The sequence below is a fragment of the Rutilus rutilus genome (assembly GCF_951802725.1).
Source record: "Rutilus rutilus genome assembly, chromosome: 5".
Taxonomy (NCBI): Eukaryota; Metazoa; Chordata; class Actinopteri; order Cypriniformes; family Leuciscidae; genus Rutilus; species Rutilus rutilus.
The window spans coordinates 31,272,434-31,292,174 of NC_140213.1; the positions used below are offsets into that span (position 1 = coordinate 31,272,434).

General features: G+C 39.4%; 1 protein-coding gene across 2 annotated transcripts in view; it reads right to left on the reverse strand.

The window, feature by feature from the left end:
- Positions 1-4,373: 4,373 nt before the first annotated feature.
- The window catches only part of ano2a (anoctamin 2a), a 37,940-nt gene continuing 22,572 nt past the window's right edge, over positions 4,374-19,741 (reverse strand). For both annotated transcript variants that reach the window (XM_084409195.1, XM_084409194.1), the window contains 6 exons: positions 19,557-19,708; positions 10,581-10,733; positions 10,421-10,473; positions 10,102-10,283; positions 9,897-10,002; positions 4,374-6,619 (listed from right to left, as the gene is read on the reverse strand). In XM_084409195.1, the coding sequence (XP_084265321.1) occupies positions 5,501-6,619; positions 9,897-10,002; positions 10,102-10,283; positions 10,421-10,473; positions 10,581-10,733; positions 19,557-19,708 (1,765 nt within the window). In that variant the 3' untranslated portion in view covers positions 4,374-5,500. The remainder of the gene's footprint in view (positions 6,620-9,896; positions 10,003-10,101; positions 10,284-10,420; positions 10,474-10,580; positions 10,734-19,556; positions 19,709-19,741) is intronic.

The following is a 19,741-nucleotide window of genomic DNA, read 5'->3' on the forward strand; positions in this document are numbered from 1 at the left end:
GGACTACACGACATTCCTCCCGGGTTAGTGACATCACTAATCCCAATATTTAAATAACAGACACAAAACGAGGTGTTTTTTTCTCACCCTCAAAAAGTGTCAACTGTAACATGCTGTATAAAAATATCTCTGGGGTATTTTGAGCTGAAACTTCACATACACACTCTTATAAAGGAAATCCCAGTTTTATTTAAATTAATTTTAATATCCTATCCTTCACATACACACTCTGGGGACATCAGAGATTTATTTTACGTCTTGTGAAAAGGACATTATACCACAATGCTTTTTAATATGTATCATAAGAATAAAACTGAACTTTTAAAATCAGAGCTTGTTTCACTGGACCACTTCTGTTGGATCCTTTAGGATTGGTTCCTTTTAGACATTTCCTTAAGATTTTTAGAGGAAAAGTCCTGTATGTGGTAATGTAATGCAGTACAGAAGAAACCTTTTCTCACTGTAATATTGCAAAGGTGTATGAATCACTGGCTCCACCTGTGTTTACTAATCAGAGCGTGACTGACTGGATATCCTGGTCCTTTCTCACTGGTGTCCAGCCCTCACTACTGTCTCCATCTAGTGGTGGTCAACAATACAGCATTTAGATGGTCAGTCAGTATACAAACCGTATACAACACAGGGGTCAAGGTGTTGGTAAGCATGATCAAGTTAGATGGTAGATGCCGTAACTACAGCATTATGGGCTGTATATATTTCCAAAACGTTCAGCGTGTAATTTGCCATCGGTCCACTCAATTAGCAGCATAAAAAAATAATACTTGTATATTCAATAGATTACAGCTATAGCCTCGAAAGCGCGAAAGAGTACTCACTCGTCTCAGTTCGCGATCTCACAACGTTCCATTAAAATCAACAAAATACGTTACACGCACTGCATAATGCATATCTTACATCGTGTTATTGTTAAACTATATGGCAGCTGAGAAGGCCATTCTTTGTGTTCTTTTTGAAGAATTTTCGGAGCCTGATGAAATCGGTACGTGTTTAATAGCATACTGCAAAATACAGTCGATGTTACAGTCACTGCCCTTGCCGTCCAGAATAAAAGAGAACATCCCAGTCAAGTGAAGGGATTTGTGGAAAAGGTTCCTAATTATTGTGATCCAACATTTGCCTCGCATTTCAGGATGAAAAGACAAACATTTCAGGTGAAGGATAATCCACTTCTTACCTCCGAGACTGTGTTATGGTCTATCACCTTATTATTTTTATGGTGAATATTAGGCTTATCATTATTGCTGATCACTGTTGATATGCAATATTTTTTTACTCTAAAACTCTTAGACAAACATGTCTTCTAATATCTTCAATTGTTGCGTACACCGAGCCGCAGCGTACACATACACTCACCTAAAGGATTATTAGGAACACCATACTAATACTGTGTTTGACCCCCTTTCGCCTTCAGAACTGCCTTAATTCTACGTGGCATTGATTCAACAAGGTGCTGAAAGCATTCTTTAGAAATGTTGGCCCATATTGATAGGATAGCATCTTGCAGTTGATGGAGATTTGTGGGATGCACATCCAGGGCACGAAGCTCCCGTTCCACCACATCCCAAAGATGCTCTATTGGGTTGAGATCTGGTGACTGTGGGGGCCATTTTAGTACAGTGAACTCATTGTCATGTTCAAGAAACCAATTTGAAATGATTCAAGCTTTGTGACATGGTGCATTATCCTGCTGGAAATAGCCATCAGAGGATGGGTACATGGTGGTCATAAAGGGATGGACATGGTCAGAAACAATGCTTAGGTAGGCCGTGGCATTTAAACGATGCCCAATTGGCACTAAGGGGCCTAAAGTGTGCCAAGAAAACATCCCCCACACCATTACACCACCACCACCAGCCTGCACAGTGGTAACAAGGCATGATGGATCCATGTTCTCATTCTGTTTACGCCAAATTCTGACTCTACCATCTGAATGTCTCAACAGAAATCGAGACTCATCAGACCAGGCAACATTTTTCCAGTCTTCAACAGTCCAATTTTGGTGAGCTCGTGCAAATTGTAGCCTTTTTTTCCTATTTGTAGTGGAGATGAGTGGTACCCGGTGGGGTCTTCTGCTGTTGTAGCCCATCCGCCTCAAGGTTGTGCGTGTTGTGGCTTCACAAATGCTTTGCTGCATACCTCGGTTGTAACGAGTGGTTATTTCAGTCAAAGTTGCTCTTCTATCAGCTTGAATCAGTCGGCCCATTCTCCTCTGACCTCTAGCATCAACAAGGCATTTTCGCCCACAGGACTGCCGCATACTGGATGTTTTTCCCTTTTCACACCATTCTTTGTAAACCCTAGAAATGGTTGTGTGTGAAAATCCCAGTAACTGAGCATATTGTGAAATACTCAGACCGGCCCGTCTGGCACCAACAACCATGCCACGCTCAAAATTGCTTAAATCACCTTTCTTTCCCATTCTGACATTCAGATTGTCTTGACCAGGACCACACCCCTAAATGCATTGAAGCAACTGCCATGTGATTGGTTGATTAGATAATTGCATTAATGAGAAATTGAACAGGTGTTCCTAATAATCCTTTAGGTGAGTGTATGTAAACGACTTTTCTTGGGCCCATTGTGCGAGCTGTCTCTTTAATGCCGTGTGGTTTATTTTTGACACACCCACCAAAAAAACGTGTCAGTGGCCCTGTCCCAAATGGCACACTTCATGTGCACTTTCGGTCTTGTGGACTTACAATGGCTGCCGCGTGCGCATGTCCGTTAAGTCCGTGAGACCGCAGTGTGTCCAATTTCTCATTTTTAGATCTCAGAAGGGTGCTCGCGAGCGCCCCCATGTGGTCGATTTGTGCCCTTGATGCGCACTTTTGCTGAGCCCGCGCTGATGCCATAGACTGTAAAAAATAGGCTGATGCGGGCTCCGCAGCAGACTTCTTCCCGACAGTCAAAGCGGCATTATGTCACGAAAGTGCGGACTCAGAGGAAGACCGCGAGTGCTTAGGGTTCCATTTGGGACATGGCCAAACCCCGTTGCACACCGTTTCCAGGAAATTATGTTTTATTAACAAGGTTCGGGAGGAGCACGTTCAGATAATTAACACAGGTGGAGAGCACTCAGCAATTAATGGTAAGAGGTGTGTATATATACTCAGCAGTCTCACCTCATTTCATTGACAGTTTTTGCAGCATCCCTCCACCACCCCTTCTCCACGCTTCTAGTCCTAAACACTTACATACGGGGGGAGTACTCTGGGTTCGGGCCGAACTCCGAGCTCGGAGCCCTCCCTCCGGACAGCACGCCAAATACGCATTAAACTTTACCCCTTCAAATTATATGTAAGTGTGAACTCGTGAAACATGTTGTTCGACCTGGAAACCGTGGCAAAACGTTGTGCGCTGGAATTACATTGAACAATTTGGCCCCAGAAAAACTCCGGCGTTTGGAGTGGTGAGTCGATTCTAACTTAAACACCTCTGATTGGCCATTGCGTTCAAGAGATCAACAAACATGTCTGTGATTGGCTACATTTCTCACCGCTGCAAAACACGCTGTTAATAGGTAGCCTACAAAAGTGTTTGCCAAATCTGTTTCGTCAATATTATATTATAATACTTATACATTTTTTTACCCATATTAAACACATTTTAACAAAAAAATATTTGTGATCAAACATTAATTGGCATTAATTTATTTTTCCATTTTTGTGTGTATTTTTTTTTCCAGTGCCAGTTTTTTGGAGGCTCCAGTAATCTCTAGCTTTGAGATGGTAAATAAAAAAAATAACAAACAAAAAAACAAACTTCCTTTCCACTTTTTATTATGAACAGTATTATTTTTCATTATAATATCAAAATATTTCAAAGTTTATCAATATTTCTAGAAATACTGTAACATGGACATGAATGTTCTATGTGAATGCTGGTTTGTAACTGTTCTTAGCTAATGGATCCCTGGTAGCACAACGCATATCATACACACCTGCCACTCAACACAGATTTTAATACACAGTGGCCAAGCCCACACTGCAGCTAAATACAGTTGTCACTCCAGTTGTTCTAATAGTGCACCCCAAAATTTTAGTTTGTTTGACATTCAAGCTGTTCAATGACTTCAGCATACATTGGACTACTTTATGTTGCTTTTGGTACTTTTTAGATTTTATAAAGTATAAATAGGTTAACCATTCACTTTCATTATATCAATCAACAGAACTTTTTATTTTGTGTTCCAGGGATGAAAGAAAATATTGGTTGGAGCAACATCAGGGTGAGTAATGATGACATAATTTTCATTCTGGGTGAACTAATCTTTTAATCCTATTCTGTATAGAGTTTGGTTATTAGTGACAACTAATAATGTATTAAAAATTACCAGATGCTAATATTATTTTGTGGAAAATAGAAAACACCAAACAGGCTAAACTATTTGGTCACAGCTGTGAGACATCAACTATTGCTTGTTTTGTGTAGTAGGATTGACACCGGCATTCTGTACACAAATGCAATGATAACTTAATTCATTCCCGAAAAAAATGCAGGTGACACTTTAAAAACTTGGCAGTGTGCATGTGGCCAGTGTGCATTCATTTAATGATTTAAAAGTGATTATTGGGTCTAAATGCCTGAAAACCTCTTCACAGTGTATATAGCATGCTTTACATTAGCTTTAGCTGTACTAGCATAGTGCTTAAATGGGATTTATGTAGAACACTACAGTGTATTTGCAATGTACATTGTAATTGGCTTTGCAAGTCTTATGAATCCATTACAACATCACATTTTTTTATCATGTCATGAGCATGCTAACCGCCAAGCTACATGCTAACTTGTCATATGGATGAGACACTACAGATGTTGCCACCAAAGACAAAAAGACAATTCCACAAACAAGTTGGCTCATTTTGAAGCTGAAGTATTATGCTAAGAAGTTCACATTTAGTTATTATTCTGGTTAAGTACATGTTAAAAACACCATGAAATGAAAGTTCCACTTGCTGAGTAACAAATCAGTATGGACTGCAAAGCCCTTTGGCCCATATTCCTAATCCTCTCTCTCTTCTCACCAGTTCTGGTTGAAGATTTGGATGAGATTTGAAGTGTGTGTGTGTGTGTGTGTATATGTCTGTACAAGTGTTTATATGTGAAAGAGAGAATGGCAAGTCACAGTATAAGACAATGTTTAAGAGTCATCAAGCCATGTCAAATGGCTCTAGAAGAATAGCAGAATATCCAGAACGCACAAGCCGGATTGGCTGCACTAGGTCCACCAATAATGAGTTGATGTTTCTGTGCAAAAGGAGTTCCATTTGTCAATAAACCGGAGTAGTACATCTTGTTAGCAACCAAGTGAACCTCCGCCAAGCCATCAACAATTGATCTACATCCAGAGCTACCGAAGATGCTCGTTCAGTCATCAATGAGAGTCAAAGATGAGTTGTTGATGGCATGGGTTGCCTGGCACTGATCGGATGCAAGGTGCTAAAGAGGTGGAGTGTTTCTCCACTTCGGCTTGTCACACTCATACGGGAGAGTTACGTTTGAGATCACTGGCTGAAGGTGGGATCTGTTGACTGAGGTTTGTGAAGGTGGTGGAATGGCTAGGTCTGGTTGACGTCTCCCCTGGAGTCTCTGAGCCTCTATACTTCAGAGGAAGAGTCTGGCATCGGCCCTTAACTTTCGAGCCTGGATCATGAGGGGGAAGCCCTTTCATTGAGCTTCCTGTTAGCTCGGGTTTGGAGGGAGGCCGCGGTAGTCCTGTTGACTGGCTGCCCACGAGCTCTGGTTTCGAGGGAGGACGTGGCAAGAGTGTTGAAAGGCCGCTAGCAAGCTCTGGTTTGGACGGTGGGCGAGGAAGTGCTATCGAAGGGCTGGACGTGAGCTCTAAATTCAGTGAATCAGAGACAGATGTTTGGCTTCCAGGGGGCTTGGTTGTAGACAGAGCTCTTGGGACGTTCCAGGAGAGTTCTATAGGAGATGGAGGAACTTTCTGGTCGAGGTGTGTGAATGTGGAGGAGTGGCTGGGTCTGGTTGCACGCTCTTCAGCTTCAGGACCTCCAGGCCTTGGTGGAAGTGTTCGGCAACGGCTCTTAGCCTTGCAACTTGGGTCTCGAGGTGGAGGTCCATTCGAGTCAAAGTCCCAGTGCCGTGATAGTGAGCTGGTTTTGATTGATTGAACGGACTGGTTTGAACATGCTGATGGTGTGGTGGGCGATTCATCATGACAGGCTATCTTAGACAGGGACTCTGAAGTTGAATTGAGACTTTCACAGGTTGAACGTTGAAGTTTATCATCAGGTAGATCACTGGTGGATGCTATGGGTTCCTCTTCTGATTTTTCCTCAAGCTCTCCCTCCTCTTCGTTGGTCACCCGAAGTTCTTTCAGCTCTTCATCTGACTGGCTTAGCATTACCCCACTGCAGACAGGCAGCTCCTCCTGTGATCCTTCCTCTAAAACCTTAATGGCTACATCAATGTTAGCAGTCGTCAGTGGGTGTGACTGAGTGCATTGCTTGTCTGTCTCCTCGGAGAGCAGAAGATCCATCAGGAGTGTTTTCTCTCTCTTCAGCTGCTCCTTCAGAGAACGGGGCACGTCTGGGACCAACCATGCCACCAGCATACTGAGGAACATGGCCAAGTTCTACAATACAGCAACATACAGAATCAAACATCCAGTCTACTATTTTAGGAATATTGTGTTAAATACAATTTAAGCTCTAAGTAATTTTGATTTGTTTCTCGGTTACAGAGAAAGTCTAATGGTCTAAGAACATTAGACTTTGCAAGTTCAACAGACTTACAGTGGGCCGACTTCATTCTTGTCAGTGAAAAGTTGTTAACAGAGTTTTTCTTTTTGTCAAAATAATAAAGATCAAACAAAAAAGATTCACAATGACTAAATTTAATTAGAACATGGAGGTTTTCATGATATATTTTATGTTGATAATACTTATGTTTAACAAAGTAATTAATAAATGTTTATACATTTTTTTTTTTTTTACATTTGGTCAAAGTTTGGTCTTTTACAGTTTGACACATTTTTGTTATTTTGCATATTATTATCAGAAAATTCTAGTCATTAACAAAAATCATATGCCATTTTTGTCAAATAAAAACTAGAAGATGGACTAATACTTTAATTTAATGGACATTTTTATCATAAGACAATAACAACGACAAAGAAAAACTGTAAAAGGTAACACTGCCTATATGGGGTAAGTTGGGTTTTGAAAATAAATATGGAGAGTTCAGCTTAAGCATTATTTTGATAAATACTATTTGCTGGTATTTTCTGCATGTGCATATGGAATTCTAAAGTAATCAAGTCCATCTGTCAATCAGGGGTAAATAGGCCACTGCTGCTTTTGTTAGTTAGGTCACAGTTCTTCCCCTCCCTCCCGTCACCTCCACCTTTATTTATAACATTTCAGCTCTATTTTAATCTTCTACCAGTACTTCAAACGGGGGAAATAAGACAGCTTGAGCCCCCTCATTCTGAACAGAAAGCTAAATCTGTTTACTTTCATCATGCAAAGATTATATGGACATATGAACAAAAGCTTTAGGGATATTACATCACGAGTCTTCCTGCTATCGTTGTAAAAGATGTAAAAGATATTGGGATGACATGGCCATGACTGGTGTTGGGTAAGTTACTTTAAAAAACTACTTATAGTTACTAGTTACTTCTCACAAAAAGTAACCGAGTTAGTAACTGAGTTACATCATTACAAAAGTAACTAATTACCAGGGAAAGTAACTATTGCGTTACTTTAAAAAAAAATTGTTGATACCCCCAATCTTAAAAATGTTAAATGAATGAAATGGACACTAAATAGAACACATAATTATTATAAAACACTGTAGACTAATCTACAGTATTTTAATGTTGCTGTGGGACATTGTGAGAGACACCTATTAACTTAAATATTAAAATATTATCATTACTATAGTGAAACAACTAAACACAATAGATCAGGGGTCTCCAACACGTCGCTCGCGAGCTACCAGTAGCTCGTGGCCTGATTGCAGGTAGTTCGCCAAGGGCCGTTCACATATCGCGTCTTTTGCGCGCTCAAGTTCGTTATTTCAAATAATTGAAGCAACGCGCTCATTTTTTCCAGGCGCAGCGAGTCAACATGAAGGATGGGGGTGCACCCAAACTCCGTAAATAAATATTGTAGCAGAGCTACTGCAAGCTTTTTTCGGTGGTGGAAATCCATTAGCTATTAAAACTTCTCTTTGTCGTTGTGGAGAGCGCAGTGCATAGCAACGACAGACGCCACGGGAAAATCGGACCGAATTTTACTATTAATAATAAAAGATAAGCTCATGTGCATTGAAAATGTCAGTAATTTGTCTTTTTTTGACTCATTTTTTTTAAATAAAAAATGATTTAAAGACTGAAATATGTGAGGTTTATCTTTTTATAAAACCTTTTTTGTCAAAACTTTATTTGAACTTTTACATGTTAGTAGATAACATGTTGCAAGACACTCTTTTAAAATCTGGCCATTATTTTAATGTTTATGTAAACAAAAAGTACATATTGATGTTAATTTTATTTGTTATTTGCTGGTTTTCGACATAAAACTTGGTGAATTGATTTAATTGTGTTGTATTAGTACTTTTTGAACAGGATTCTGTGATAACCATGATCATTTTGGTCACTATAAAATACAATTTTCATGCCATTTCATCTCTAGTTATCATGCACTATAAAATCAACTATAATTATGTGTTTTTACAGTATAATATGCAAAGTACAATTTTCTATAGGCCTACTTTTTTTATTTTTATCTCTGATTCTGTTCTTTTCTCTGACATTTAAGGGTGACATATATAGGCCTACAAAAACTATTTTAGGTCTAAAACAGTTTGGATAGTTGTTAATATGAGAGTTATGAGACATTATTTAAGAGATTTAAGTATTGTATTACATGAGTAGCTCTCGGCCACTTTCATTTTAAAAAGTAGCTCTCAAATGAAAAAAAGGTTGGAGACCCCTGCAATAGATGGTTTGGAACTTTTAATATTTATTGCACAGACCACAACTGGCCAACAAATAAGTCTAAAAATAAATTATGCTTCTTAACAAATGTACCAAAAATAAATAAATAGTAATAAAAAATTTACATACCGGTACACTCTTTGTAGTGCAAATTAAAATGATAAAACTCACACACCTTTACAACTGGTAGTCATACTGTATAGCTTACTTGAAGTATTTTCTTCCTCACAAAAGTAAACAGTTTAACAAAAAGTGCTTTCAATATAATACTGAACCATGTACCAACATAAATAATAATAATAAAATATAATATTTTTGGGGTTTATTTTTATAACCTACAGAGAATGTCATCATCAGAGGTTATTTCAGCCAAATTCTAGTCGTGTTTTTGCCGCACGTGTTCACAACCGGTCACAACGATGTTCGTTCGACAACCAGTTCCCTGCAGGTTATTTTGGAGTTTTATTTCATAACCATGTAAACTAATTAAAACGTTGCAGATGATACAAATACAAATACAGGCTACAGAGATTATCCTAATGCTAAAATGTGTCACTTATTTATAAACAAACTATATTATGCTCGGACACACTCGGTCTCTCTCACGCACTGTCGAGCGCTCTTCAGTGAGCTCAATTATAGTAATGCCGCATTTCATTGTCAGTAACGGTAATGGCGTTGTAACAGGGGAAACAGTAATTCATTTGATTACTCGTTACTGCAAAAGAATGCCGTTAGTAACGCAGTTTATTTATAACGCCATTATTCCCATCACTGACCATGACATTTGTTGAAAAATGTTGCACAGACTAAATTATTTATTTACACAGACAGGTACATAGAGCTTAAGTTGTATTTAACCCACAATGTTCCTTGAACAACAAGAAAAGCAGTAACAAAAACTGACCTGAAAAAAAATAACAAAAGCCAGGCGTGCAGCGAGCACAGACCAGTACTGTTTAGAAAGCTGGTAAGACTCGGGAGACCAGGGTGGATCTCGATAGTCTTTGTACCTATGAAGATGAGGAATTGTTCGAGGAGAGAGAATGATATCAGGTATGTAGGCGAGTAGAGTTCACATGAGTATGTGTATGCATGCGTGTTGTGTGTACCTGCAAATACGGAGTTGTCTGTCAAAATCAGTGTCATGTGGGGCAGTACCAGGTTTAAAGTTGCTTGTGTTGAAATAAGCCAGTGTGTGGTTGGTAAAACCATGCATGGTGCCTGTCTCACTGTACAAATACTGATACACCATCCGAGGAATGAACTCCGATGTAAAGGAGATCACAAATGCCTTGAGGGAATAAAGATAGAAAGAGGAAAAAAACAGTCAAATATCTGCATGCAATGAGATAAATCATACTAACAACCACCAGCAACTAAATATATATATTTTTCATCATAAGTCACAATCTCTGTCTTAACACTCACATTAGTAATGACAGCAAACTTGCTGATTCCACTCAAGATGTTGTACCATATGCCTGTGAAAAGAAAGATAAATATGCAACAGTGTGAACTAGAATGAATAACAGTCATGTTAAGTGTAACCATGAGTAAGTCTGTCCATATTTGCTGCTATATTTCATACCAATCTCTTTAGCACTGACTGCATCCGGTCGGCGTATTTCAGTGACGAATTTTGCCGCATCTAGTCGGATTTCAATGACGTTATTAAGCAGAGCGAAGACTGGTGCCAGCGGGAAGGAGGCCACAAAGAGTGTGACAAATCCATATTGAATAACTGCAGACAAACAAACACATACATCAGTGATCCATGTCCTTAATCAAACCGGATTCATTACAGGCATCTTTAAACACCATCGCTAAATCTATTTTAATAAACTAATAATATTAAGTACAGAGCAGGTGTTGGCATACATTTTGATATTTTTGATATTTCTTGTTAATCACTGTGCCACTATGGCTTCCCATACAGCTGTGTGACTACAGTGAAGAATTACTGCAAGGATTACTAACTTATCTTGCCTTGCAGATGGGTGGGATTTCACAATACACAACTAAATAAAATAATACATGTAATATTTGCTCTCTCTGTTACAAAAGGTTACCGACCACTGACAGATTTTCTGGTACAGCCTGGAGTCATTTCTTTCTTGATGCATTTATATTTAAATGAATTTACTTGTCTTTTTTTTTCCAAAGTGACTTAGACGTTTTGACAGAAAGTAAAGCAAAGGAAATGTAGTGTTGCCAGATATACCAGCACTACAAAGGTATCGTGATACTCTGCTTTTAAAAACAGTACAATTTTATTTTACTAGTACCAGTACTTTAAGACAGTGTTTTAATAAGAGTCGCATTTCCTGAGTTGTGTCGACATGCGACAGCAGGGCTATGCTTCCACTCCCTGCAGGCACACTGACTATGCCAAACTTTATATCGTGACAACACCAATTAAGTGGCAGTCTTCACTGCGTACAATGCTTAAAAGGGTCATGAACTGAGAAATCAATGGTGAGAGATGTTGTTAAAGTGACTTAAATGTTGTTGATCCTATCCCATATGTGGATGGATCTTAACCAGTATCAGTTTGATAGATATTAGAACCTCGCTGTATAAGAACCATTTTCCTTGTGCTTTTGACACATAAGAGGGCATCGTACTTTGAGAATTTCCTGCAAGTTTCAGAGCTGAAAACTTCCTTGTTAATCCAAAAACAGCTTTTATTGTAACCAAGCCCAGCGAACGACTCATTGTGGAATGTGCCTGTCTTGTTGAAAGACTGCCTCTGCAGAAGAGGATCAACGCCTACTTCATCACTGCAACTTTGGACCCGCCCACTGACATGTTGGATCACTGGACTAAATACACCATTACCTTCCAAAGGATCCTAATGCTAGGAAAGTGGTTATTTCTTTTTTAACAATGTGAATGTCTCAGTTGAGCATAATTTATTTGTATTTGGTACATTTCGCAGTGGATTCTTTGGTAAATCAGTCGCAATTTCGGTCCAGGCTTTGCAAACAGACTTTTACAATATGGACTCGACAGTAATGCGACAACATGTACATTCACCTAAAGGATTATTAGGAACACCTGTTCAATTTCTCATTAATGCAATTATCTAATCAACCAATCACATGGCAGTTGCTTCAATGCATTTAGGGGTGTGGTCCTGGTCAAGACAATCTCCTGAACTCCAAACTGAATGTCAGAATGGGAAAGAAAGGTGATTTAAGCAATTTTGAGCGTGGCATGGTTGTTGGTGCCAGACGGGCCGGTCTGAGTATTTCACAATCTGCTCAGTTACTGGGATTTTCACGCACAACCATTTCTAGGGTTTACAAAGAATGGTGTGAAAAGGGAAAAACATCCAGTATGCGGCAGTCCTGTGGGCGAAAATGCCTTGTTGATGCTAGAGGTCAGAGGAGAATGGGCCGACTGATTCAAGCTGATAGAAGAGCAACTTTGACTGAAATAACCACTCGTTACAACCGAGGTATGCAGCAAAGCATTTGTGAAGCCACAACACGCACAACCTTGAGGCGGATGGGCTACAACAGCAGAAGACCCCACCGGGTACCACTCATCTCCACTACAAATAGGAAAAAGAGGCTACAATTTGCACAAGCTCACCAAAATTGGACAGTTGAAGACTGGAAAAATGTTGCCTGGTCTGATGAGTCTCGATTTCTCGGAGTCAGAATTTGGCGTAAACAGAATGAGAACATGGATCCATCATGCCTTGTTACCACTGTGCAGGCTGGTGGTGGTGGTGTAATGGTGTGGGGGATGTTTTCTTGGCACACTTTAGGCCCCTTAGTGCCAATTGGGCATCGTTTAAATGCCACGGCCTACCTGAGCATTGTTTCTGACCATGTCCATCCCTTTATGACCACCATGTACCCATCCTCTGATGGCTACTTCCAGCAGGATAATGCACCATGTCACAAAGCTCGAATCATTTCAAATTGGTTTCTTGAACATGACAATGAGCTTACTGTACTAAAATGGCCCCCACAGTCACCAGATCTCAACCCAATAGAGCATCTTTGGGATGTGGTGGAACGGGAGCTTCGTGCCCTGGATGTGCATCCCACAAATCTCCATCAACTGCAAGATGCTATCCTATCAATATGGGCCAACATTTCTAAAGAATGCTTTCATCACCTTGAATCAATGCCACGTAGAATTAAGGCAGTTCTGAAGGCGAAAGGGGGTCAAACACAGTATTAGTATGGTGTTCCTAATAATCCTTTAGGTGAGTGTAAGTAACAGTGTTAATTCTAATTCCTGATCTGTGAGCAGTGATTTCTGATATGTAATGATTCATGTACAATCAGATGTTCTTTGTCTATGTGTCAGTAAATCAAACCTAAACGGTCAAATTCACATAATTTCTCTAGTAGGATGAAAATAATCAGTTATTTAAACTGTGATTAAATTATATATAGAAAGCGATCAAAGAAAGTGTAATGCATATAATACTAGCTATTTCATATGCAAAGATGTTAGCCAATCACAGCAGTGGGCGTTTACAGCAAGTCTCACAGCAGACACGCCCCTTCAAACAGAGCATTCAAATCAGAGGGATCAAATCAGGGTAGGAAAAATGCCCTTTATTTCTAAATGATGACAATTAAAAAATCATACTAACATTATGAGTGCACCCCAAGAAACATTATGTGAAGTTCATAATGTAATTTCGGGAGCAGTGAACCCATCTAATCAAATTAACTGCCAAAGCATATAAGCAGCTGCTCACCTTGCTCTGGCTGGCATAAGCTGTTTTGGCATCCCTCCACCTTCCCAACTTCACCAACGTAATTTAGGCATCTTGCTACTATACTCATCATCCAAGCATTAGTACTCCCACTGCGGGGTATATCTAAGCTCGAGTTGAAGCTGCATCCTCGAGCCCCTCCACTGCGGACAGCAAGCCAAATACGCTTAACTCTAAACTCTATCTCGGGACAAATTCAACCCCCTCTGCAGCACTGTCATCATCCACTCTGACCACCTGCCTGTCGGAAATAAAGGCGTGGATGAAGCTAAATTTCCTGCAGTTAAACAGCTCAAAGACAGAAGCTATTCTAGGAGTACCCCTCATCAGGTCCAGACATCAGACATCACTAGCATTATTTTCTCTGGCCATATTCCACTTTCAACATCAGTCAACAACCTGGGTGTTAAAATGCTCACATCAAACATCTGTTTAAGACCTCCTTCTTCCACCTTAAGAATATTGCCAAACTCCGTCCTATGCTTACTCTTGCAGATGTGGAAAAGCTTGTCCACACCTTTGTCTCCTCCTCCAGACTGGACTACTGCAATGCGCTCCTCATCGGGATCCCTGACAAAAGCCTTCAGAAGCTGCAGTAAGATGACCATATCACCCCCATCCTCAAATCACTCTACTGGCTTCCTGTCTCACTCAGGATTGAGTACAAAGTCTCCCTCCTCACACACCAGTGCATTTATGGTGACGCCCCCCCTTACCTCAAGGAATTCCTCATCCCACAAACTTCAACACATTCCCTCAGTTCTGTTTCATCATATCTCCTGAAACCCTCCAGGACTAAGCTCCGTACTATGGGAGATCGGTACTATACTATTTCTGTTTACTCCCAGTCTCTGGAATGCTCTCCCTGTCCACCTGAGGACACATGTGGATGCTTTTAAATCCGGTCTTAAAAACTCACCTTTTCAGAAGAGTTTTGGTTGATTTTTAATTTTGGTTGGTTATTTTTAAATTGTAGCACTTTGGGATTTTTCTTAAATATAAAGTGCGTTACAAATAAAAATGATTATAACCTTATTAGCTTAAAGATTATATGGGCAAACAAACTCGTGAAAAAACAATAAAACAATGCAGTTCATGACCCCTTTAAAGTAGTCATTGACACACAGAACTGCTAAGCAATATGACTGATCTACTACAGGGCTAATCTGATTTACATTTATTTACATCTTTCATGGATCTTATCAACCTGATGCTGTTTTATTGTTTCCCTCAATCAAGTTGAGTCTGTGGTCTCCCATTCACCATGATCATTCCTTGGATATCACAAAGCTTTAGGCCTGTTCACACCAACACAAATGGGTCCGGTTTTTATATGCAAATTGTCTGTTCAGACCAATGCATTAAAAAACAGACTGACTGAATGATATTGTGCAGATCCATCCCTATACAGGACAGAAGCAACAACTTTTAAGCCATTTCAACATCTCTCACCATGAAGGTTTCGACAGCTGGATTGCTCATCATCGGATTCTGTTGCCCCCATGGTTCTTATACAACGAGGTTATAATATCTATCAAACTGATACTGGTTAAGATCCGTCCACATATGGGATAGGATCAACAACTTCTAAGTCACTTTAACAACATCTCTCACCATGAGTAAACGATATTGCTATCTTTGGAAACACCAGTGCAATGAGCAGTTTGTGTGGTGGCATTACAGGGAACACTAGCCTAAGGGGAAATAGAGGGAACAGACTTTGACAGAACACCTGTTCCGGATTCTTCCTCTGCTATTCACTGCCGATTTTCGCTCACGACAGTTTTGTGGAAATCGCACACAAATATCCGAAATCGGAGGCAAATCGGTGCTTATTCACGTGAGTGACAATCGTGTAGTGTGTATGATCGAAGACGCAACCTGAGAGCGCCAATGTGTTGTCGTTGATCGTGAGACATTTAGAATGCTAAATATCTGGACCTTTCAATGACTCGGAGTCTTGAAGTGAAATGTGTTTTGTCTGAAATTACATTGACAACTACCTACAGCTAATAAAGAGAGAGCAAGGTACAGGGCAAGGGATAATTTCAAGAGTCATAGTAGACCTGCAATAAAACATCAGCAAGCATGGCTTCTTCAAGCAACCATTCTCTCCTCCATATACTTTTTTTCTGCAAATCAGCGCACAGACAACTTGGATCGCAAGCTTTTTGTGGGCTATCATTTTATCTAGGGCTTAACGATTAATTGCATTTGCGATAATATCACGATATGATTAAAAAAAAATTACCGCTAAGGCTGCGATTACACTCTAGTCACGGGACACGCGAGAGCTTTGGTGAAGCAGTCTGTAGAGGAAGCATCAACTTTGCAGGCTATGCATATAGGCCTGGCCAACAGGAAAGAACATTTTATTTTTTATCTATTTAATAGTGTTGGTCATACTATACAATAGAGGTGGGAGAAAAGATTCTCTCTCCAATGATTCTGGATTGATTCTTAGCTTAGTTTTTAACCACAGATGCGCAATGATGCTGCGTGTGTTTTAAAACACCCGTATTCTGCTTGCTTCCAATTCCTTACACACACACCTATCGAACCTTCACTGAAAAATTTTCAGGATATGTGCTGTGAGAAACGCGCAGTACGCTTGTAGTGGTCTCGCCCGCGGGTATTTTCCGTACAAATGCTCTATGAAGGCATCATTTATGTCGTTTGGAATGCAGTGGGCATATGTGTTAAAAATATGAATCTCACTGAGAGAAGGCTGCTTTCAATTTCAAATACTCACGTGCGCTTTGTGAAGAGCGCTCGCACATGCGGCTGACTCTGTGTAAGTGGTTAAATGTACTTGCATCTCAAAATGCTTTATGATGCAAAATGCATGTAAACACAGCCAGTTATGTCTTAAGGGATTAAACAGCAGGATTTTATATTTCAAAAGAGATCTGTGCATAATGTGAATGCAGCTTATTAGATATCCCGCTGTCTATGATGTTATCAGTAATAATCAAACAACAGTAAAGCTGAGAGAGAAAAATCACACATCTCTTTAATAGAAAACGTTCAGATATAGCCTACTCTTAAATACTGAAAGCACTCTTTGTTTATTGCTTGTAATATGTTTTTTTTCCTATTCATTATGTACTAGCTTTTAAGTTTTTATCACAGTTTAATACATGGCTTGGTTGAATTCCAATGTAGAATGCGGTCTGTCATTTCTTGATAACAGACCACTGCGAAATATAACACACCGTTGCCATGAAAAACAGAGCGTTGCTATGGACGCAGGATTCTAACCGTAGAGACGGAACGGACAAAAATTTTTAGCGGAAGCAATACAATCGTTTTTAAAACAATCAACTCCTTTTTAAAGGGACAATAAGTAGCTTTTTAGGTATTTTATTATCTCAAATCAATATTTTTATTCATAAATATGCCCTCAATGGTGTACAAATACCTATGCCAATGATCAGACTAATCCTCGTAAACGAAGAATTTATTATCTTTATATACATGGGACGGGTAGGTCCACGGAGGCTTCCATGTAGTTCCGCCATCTTGAAAAACTATAATAGCAGAGAGGGACAAAAAGTACTAGGCCAACGCGTTTCGTTCAGAGCCAGCGTCACGTGACTGAAGCCAGTAGAAGCGGAGGAGCAGAGCAGTTGAGAGGCGCTTGTCACTGCCGCGGCAAGTTTAAAAGGCTGCACTGCACGGTTATTTATACACCGTTCATTCATACATACATATGAGTCACAGGATAAGGAGTCCTCGTCATCGAAAAAGTCCAAAATAGACCGTAAAAGGAAACGTGACCGGAGATTACAAAAACAAGGGTTAATGTCGGGATAGCTAATGCAGGAGAAAGCTTTCAAAACAAGAGATGCTGAAGTTGCCTGCTTTCTTCTCGACAGGTAAGTCAATGTTACGGTCTTAATTACAAGCTTATTTTTCATTGCTTGGTTGTGAACTTTATTATATAGATAGTAGAACATTTATAGTTATATCTATTTATCTATTCTATTCATAGTAAGTTAAACAGGCTCTTTGATGAATAGCAGCTATTGAGTAAAGTAACGTTAGAGGAGGCACGGATGATGATGTTATCTAACAGTGCACGTACTTCAAAAATATAACGAATAAAGGCGGCATTACAACAACTACCATAGTTAATGTTTTTCACAGTCAGTAATTCATACTGTAACATTCTTTTTTTCGTTGTTCCAAGTTTCAGTTTGTTTTAAATAACAAACCTGTTCACCCGAAGGAAAACTCGAAGTGCTATTATAAGACATCCTGTCATAGCTTTTTGGTACATAACGTCTATCGTAGATGCAACGCGCATTTGAAAAAGTGAGGCGCTGGAGAGCATTATTCGTTTGAATGCAAAATACAGTTTCACCACTAGATGGGAGAAATTCCTACTTAGTGTCCCTTTAAATAAATATTTTGTGTCAATTTATTGATTTATTTGGTGGGTAGCCATGTAATAAGCGGGATAATGTAGTGCGAGGCGGTTGTTATAGCGAACACAACCCCTTCAGGCTGATTCAAGATCCCTCCGCTTCACGTCGGGGTCCCGATCAGCCTGTCGGGGTTGTATTCGCTATGACAACCGCCTCGCTCTACATTATCCCTTACATATCTTTGTAAATGTAAAAAAAAAATACAACTGATCATTGTTAGTTCATGTTACCTCAGGTAAATAGAGTAAAATAATGTTATTAATAATGTGTCATTATATGTTGAAATTAACTAAGATTAATAAATGCTTTAAAAGTATTTTTCATTGTCAGTTTATGTTAACTAATTGAGCCTTATTGTAAAGTGTTACTGAACAATAAAGAATCAAAACATTTTCAAACAATATCTAGGCTAGGGCATGTTGTATTCCAGATTAAAATGTAAAAATAAATAGCCTATTAAGTCGTTAAGTATTTGGTGCTGTGATGAACGAATACAAAAATATGAATGGCTGTTCAAAACATTGAAATACTGTTCAGAAACAGAAAGTAGTGCAGCTGCTTTGTTTACAGGGTTACCGGGGTAACGGCTGCATGTCTGTTGTTCCATCAGCGCCATCTGCTGTCAGAGAGTGAATGTGCATTTTCATTAGGTCTCCTTCACTCGTTCTGCCAATGCTTCTCATCCGTGTTGGGCTTGTTTACATCAGAGTGTGCGTGCCTCTTTGACGTTGCGGTGTTTTTCGGAATAATTTGTAATAAATAATTATTCACTGTATTTTAAAGTGCCCACAATAACAATATCGTGCATGTTCATTATTGTGATGCGCTGTATATCCAAATACCTGCACATGTCTAGCGTGAACAAGTCTTTAGTGTAAACTTGTCTATTTTTAAACAAATTAAAATGTAATTAAATAAGAGCCAGGATTACTTTAGCAAGATCTTGCTTTAAAAATTTAGACTAAGCTTCTTAGTTGTCCTGGCTACTAAAAGCAATGTGACAATTCAGAGTGCAAAACCTAACGTTAATTCTGATTGGACAGTACCACTATCATCATGATGTGACTAACAATTATACTTAAGTTATTTTACCTCAAAACAAAAACTGTCAGAGCCAACTAAACGGCATTCACATTTTACTTGAATAATGTGATGGAGCGTGTCATTATATTTTGAAGAACTATTGGGAATAAAGTAAAACCTTGAGCCACAACACTGTCATTAAAAAGCCAAATAAGGCTTTCAAGTTATGTACCAAGCACATAGTTATGACATGCTGCTAAACATTTTTAGGATGCACGGCATTCAAAACAAGTAGAATAATGAAAGCGATGCACCAAACGTAGCAATCATGTGAACAAATTGTTCAGTTTGAGCATGTGATACTCACCCATCTCCATGTACTCTGGGCTTAAACCCTCATATGGCTCCAGATCATAGTCCAAATCCCAGCGTTGCGGCTCTCGTTTAGAGTCTTTGTCCTCCTCATCTGCCGATCCATCTTTCTCCTCCTTATATGTGCGATACATCTTCTTCAGCTTCCTGTAATGTCAAGCCAAATGTCAGCTCAGCGGT